Source organism: Lipotes vexillifer, unplaced genomic scaffold (genome assembly GCF_000442215.2).
Source record: "Lipotes vexillifer unplaced genomic scaffold, Lipotes_vexillifer_v1.1 scaffold184, whole genome shotgun sequence".
NCBI classification, from domain to species: domain Eukaryota; kingdom Metazoa; phylum Chordata; class Mammalia; order Artiodactyla; family Lipotidae; genus Lipotes; species Lipotes vexillifer.
Genome location: NW_006783561.1, coordinates 2,381,411 through 2,386,749, shown reverse-complemented (window position 1 = coordinate 2,386,749; position 5,339 = coordinate 2,381,411). Strand labels below are relative to the sequence as shown.

Sequence of the window (5,339 nt, the reverse complement as noted above, 5' to 3'; positions counted from 1 at the left end):
TGGAGGTGTGTGTGTGTGTGTGTGTGTGTGTGTGTGTGTGTGTGTGTGTGTGTGTGTTGGGATAGAGGATGCTGCCAAGTCTTGGGCCATTTCCAGTGCACCAGAAGATGCAGCTAGAAGCTGTCAGTGTGGCTTATCTCAAGGGATAAGAGCACACTTGGAAGTGGTTTTTCAACACACACTAAGCCAGCCCCAGATTCCCCAGGGCCATGGAAAAGTGGGAGTTGGCAGCAGTTGCAACGTCTTGGCCAAGACCAACCAGCCAATTTGGATTTTCCAGCTGGGGCCGCTGGTCCTTTTCTCTGTGGGTGTTCAGGAGGCTTAGCTACTGCCCAGTTTGTGAAATGGGCCTTTAAGTCATTTGTTTTTTTCATTAATTCTTTCAGTAAATATCGATGGCGCACTTGCCTGGGGACTAGGTACGGGGACACGGTAGTGAATGGGGTTGAAATCCTAATGGGGGAAGTAGACACAGAGCAAAGGGTGGAATGGAGAGCTGTGGGCACTGTGATGGTGGGGCAACGTGGTCCAGGCTCAGAGAAGCCCCCCCTTGAGAAAGAAATGTTTCATCTGAAAGTCTAAGGACAGGAGGAATTAGCCAAATAAAAGAAGAGGGAGGAAGGGGCTTCTAGATTCTGGAGCAGCATGTGCAAATGTAGGAGCTGCAAGTGGATTATATGATCTATTCAAGGCACTGAGAGGTTTGGCTTAATAGGAGTGTGGGGTGTGGGGGGAGTGTAGGGAGGGACGAGGCTGACAAGCAGGCAGGAGCCCTGAAGGCTGGTTTTGGAGACTGGCCTTCGTCCTCAGAGCACCGACAAGCCAGTGAACGTTTGAAAAGAGTTGAGTGACAGGAGCATAGCTGAGTTTTGAGACTGGGCTCCAGGTTCTACGTGGAGAAAGGTCTACAGGGAAGAACGAGTGGGAGAGGTGGGTCCAGTTAGGAGGACGTTACTGCAGCAACTTAAGAAAGAGAAGAGAGTGGCCTGGACCAGGGAGGAAGCATCAGGGAGTGGGGCCTTGGAAAGTTCTTTGGGAGGCACTCGACGATGTAGGTGGTGAGGGCCTAGTAGGAGGCCAGACTGACACCCAGTTTTCTGTTGGAAATTGAAGGTGCCATTCACTGGGATGGAGAAGACTGATGGAGAAACAGGTTGGGGAATGGGGACAAGGGGATGGGTTTAAGATGCCTGCCCAAAGCCATGCCAGTGGAGATATCTGTGGGTAGCTGGGCATACAGGCTGGCACTCAGGAGAGAGCTGGAGAGGCAGGTTTGGGCATTGCTGCCACATTGTTGGAACCAAAGCTCTGCCCCCAGACGTTTACAGCGGGAGAGGATGCAGAATGGGAAGCGAAGGGCTCTTGGAAGAGTCTCGAGCTCATTTAAAGGCTAGTCGGACAGGGCTGGACGGGGGCAGGGAGGGGCTGAAGATACAGGACGGGAAGGACTCTCTGCACCTAGAACTCTGAGGAGATTAAACCCCACCTCCAGCCACTGATTCTGATGATCTGCCCTCAGGTATGTGTTACTCCATCACGTGATGGGGGGTCTGGAGGGGACGCGGGGGGCCTGGGGCTACGTCCAGGGTGGCATGGGTGCCCTCTCCGACGCCATCGCAAGCTCAGCCACCGCACACGGAGCAAGTATCTTCACTGAAAAGGTGAACAGCCCCTCTACCCCACCCCAATTTTTGGCAAGGATCTTAGAATAGAACAAAGTATCGGATTTGGAGGGTCCCTCACTTTACTGATGGACAAGGCCTGGCTCAGAATCGAGGAGCTCGGGCTCTGCAGCCTGTATTGCTGTGAACCAGGTCCCAGTTCTTCTGCCTACCCCATTTGAATTCACAGCCACTATCCCACATTTGGGCTGAGCCTTTGCATTGGAGGGGTGGGCTAACGCCTCACCAGGAGCTGCAGAGAATCGGGGCCAGTGTTGACGAGGCTGTGAGTGCCTAGGAGCAGCATGGACAGCGGAAATCCCCCAAGACTTAACCTGCATTTCCCTGCCCGGGGACCCTGGGGGCTCTTTCCCGTGGCTTTAGACAGTGGCTAAGGTGCAGGTGAGCAGTGGAGGGCGCGTTCAAGGAGTCGTGCTGCAAGACGGCTCGGAGGTAAGGAGCAAAGTGGTGCTGTCCAGTGCGTCGCCGCAGATCACCTTCCTGAAGCTGACGCCACAGGTGAGGCTGGGGGTGGAGGTGAGATGTCTGCCTGGGGTTGGAACGTGGAGGGATCAAGGGGACCGGGGCTGCATCAGGGTGGGAGATGCGAGTGCCAAGTCTCTCCGGATGTGGGGAAATCTGTCTTCTCTCCTTACCTAACGGGCAGGGAGCAAAGAGCAAAGAAGCCTCACAGGTGAGGGGAAAGGTCCGGGGACGTGAGGTGACCGAGGCCAGGCAGTTAGCAGTTGGCAGAGCCAGAGCTGGAGCTCAGGCCTGACGTTCAACCCAGGGTTACTTCTACAGCTTTCCTGCTGTCCTGATTCCTCCCCTCTAACCAGCTCCAGTTCCACTGTTTGTGTCAGTGATCTGTTGCCACATGAATGTTGCATAACAACCACACACAGCTTCTGGGCATATAACAAGAAATACGGATTTAGCACACAGAGCGGTAGAAATCAGTTGATCTTGGCTGAGTTCAAGTGATCTGGGCTCACTCATGCACTCCTCCATGGGCTGCGGGTCACTAGTGGGCCCTGCTGATGGCTGTGGCTAATCGAGAGGTCTCTGTCAGAATGTCCAGGATGACTCAGCTCTGCTCCATGTGTCTCTCATCCCCAGGCACGGTAGTCCAGATCTGGCAAAAGGCAAAATTGAGCAAACTCAGTCACGCAAGTGCTTCTGTTTGCATCCTATTTGCTAACATTAGCTTTGTCTCGTGGCCAAGCTCAGTCACCGTGGGAGAGCAATAAAAAGGGGTGTGCATACAAGGAGGGTTGGGGACTTGGGGCAATTTTTGCAATTGATCACACCTTCCCTGTCCCCCAAAGATATGATAATATGTGTATGAGCATGGAGCTCCCAGCGACTTGGGGATTATTCTTGGGGACAAGGCACCACTTTTTCTGAGTGATTCCACTAATCAAATTCAGCAAACATCAGTTCAAAAGCATCTTTAGACAATTTTGAGATCATCAAGACTTCCAAGAGCTTACAGACCAGAGGTGAAAGACGCTGCAGCCCAGGGGCCATATCCGTAGCAGGAGCTGGTGTGGGCCATTTACAGCCAGGACGCTGGCAGACTGCAAAGGAAGAAGCGGTTAGCGCTGAGCTGGAGGGTCCAGGAGGGCTTCACAGCGGAAGTGGTTTGGCTGAGCTCTGAGGGAGGGAGAGGGTCTCCAGCAGTACAGGTTGAGGGACCAGTCTGAGCAAAGGAGTAAAGCAGCCCCCTTGGGGCCTTGGCCACCCCCAGGGTAGAACCTTCCTCTTTCAGGAGTGGCTTCCTGAGGAGTTCGTGGAGAGAATCTCCCAGCTGGACACCCAGTCTCCTGTTACCAAGATCAATGGTGAGAGGCACACCTGATTGTAGAGCCGTTTCTTTTGAGGTTATCTGAGTGAGAAATCTCCATGTCTGGGAAAGACAGACCTTCATCATCATCTCTATCCCCTGCCCCACAGCCTGCCCCCCAGTTTGAAGGTGAAACCCTTTTGCATACTTTTTCTTTCCAGTCTACCATGTGGGTGAGCAGGTGATGGGTAGAGATAGAGGACCCTGGGGGGCTGAGGACACAGGCCTTTGGGCCCTGACCCTCCTCTTTGGTCCTCAGTGGCTGTCGACAGGCTGCCTGACTTCCTGGCGGCCCCCAATGCTCCCAGGGGCCAGCCGCTGCCCCATCACCAATGCTCCATCCACCTCAACTGTGAGGACACCCTCCTTCTCCATCAGGCTTTTGAAGACGCCATGGATGGCCTGCCTTCCCACAGGTGGGGGCCCTGGAGACACTTGAGCCCCTGGTTAGAGCACAGGAGGTGTGGTGGGACGGCAGGGACCGCGCTCATTCACCACCCTGGCCTGGGAGGGACCAGAGAGCCCCAAGCCTGCCGGTCTGGCCGGGGACAGGGGCCTGGAGATGAGGGAGCTCCCCGTGGGTGGTCTGGACTGTCCTGGTGGTCACCGAGCCCGTGCGGGCAAACACCACCATGACCTTGCAGAGATCATCGGCCCGGCCCCACATCTGCCCGTGTCAGGCCTTCATTTTGTCCCATCATCTCAGAGTGGCTCCCCAGCCCCTTCCCTCGGGCAGGTGCTGTTCTTCCGGCCCCACCCTCTCTCCTCCCCGTGTCACACGCAGACCTATGATTGAGCTCTGCATCCCTTCCTCGCTGGACCCCACGCTGGCTCCCCCTGGCTGCCATGTCATCTCCCTCTTCACTCAGTACACGCCCTACACACTGGCTGCAGGCAAGGCCTGGGACGAGCAGGAGAGAAATGCTCACGCAGACAGAGGTAAGGAGGGCTAGACCGCCCTGGCTCCACAGCGACAGCTGGCCGAGCGTCCCGAATGGCCTCCTCTCCTGACTGCCGCATTCAGGATTAACACCTGCAAGTTCTGTGCCAGGGAGAGAGGAGTACCCAGGGAAACCTAAATCAACACAGGGAGTAACTGCTGGGGTCAGGCCCTGGGCGAAGAAAGCCAAAAAGACATCGTTCCTGCCCTCAGGTTGCTCACGGTCCTGCGGGGGAGACTAACAAACCAATCTTACAGTACAACAGACTGTGGGAACCAAAGGAGGAAGCTGTGAGCCAGAGAGACAGGAGAGCTTTCCAAAGGAAGGGACATTTGAGCTGGGTTTTAAAGGATGAATAGGAGTCGACCAGGCAGCAAAGTGCATTCCAAGCAAAAGAAATAACTTGAGCAGAGCAATGAGGTGAAGAAATTTTTGCATGTTCGAGGGGAGACAAGTGTTTAGGGTTGGAGTAAAAAGGTGGGAAAGAGTGGGAGGCTCTACTAGCCTGACACCCATAGGTCTCTGTAATGAATTGTTTATTTGCCTGTGGACTGTTTTTGTTTTTTTGCTTATTGAGGTATAATTTGCATATGAAAAAATATCCATTTTAGCTGTAGAGTTTAATGAATTTAGTAACTATGCCGAGCTGTACAATCGTAATGCCTCTTTCTCCTAACACCATCTCTTTTCCCTGTGTTCGACACCCAGTGTGTGATTGCATTGAGGCCTACGCCCCCGGCTTCAAGGGCTCCGTGGTGGGCAGAGACATCCTCACACCCCCTGACTTGGAGAGAGTCTTTGGGCTTCCTGGCGGGGTGAGTACAGGACTGGGGTCTCTCGTCACACTCTCCCTGTACCCCGACCCCCTGGCAGGCCCACGCGGCTTTATCT

The 5,339-nt window shown here is 54.5% G+C and overlaps 1 protein-coding gene across 1 annotated transcript in view; it reads left to right on the top strand.

The window, feature by feature from the left end:
• PYROXD2 (pyridine nucleotide-disulphide oxidoreductase domain 2) overlaps positions 1-5,339 on the top strand; it is a 26,560-nt gene that overhangs the window by 18,226 nt on the left and 2,995 nt on the right. The window contains exons 9-14 of the mRNA XM_007456238.1: positions 1,520-1,661; positions 2,046-2,180; positions 3,433-3,505; positions 3,767-3,923; positions 4,292-4,446; positions 5,157-5,263. Of these exons, the coding sequence (XP_007456300.1) occupies positions 1,520-1,661; positions 2,046-2,180; positions 3,433-3,505; positions 3,767-3,923; positions 4,292-4,446; positions 5,157-5,263 (769 nt within the window). The remainder of the gene's footprint in view (positions 1-1,519; positions 1,662-2,045; positions 2,181-3,432; positions 3,506-3,766; positions 3,924-4,291; positions 4,447-5,156; positions 5,264-5,339) is intronic.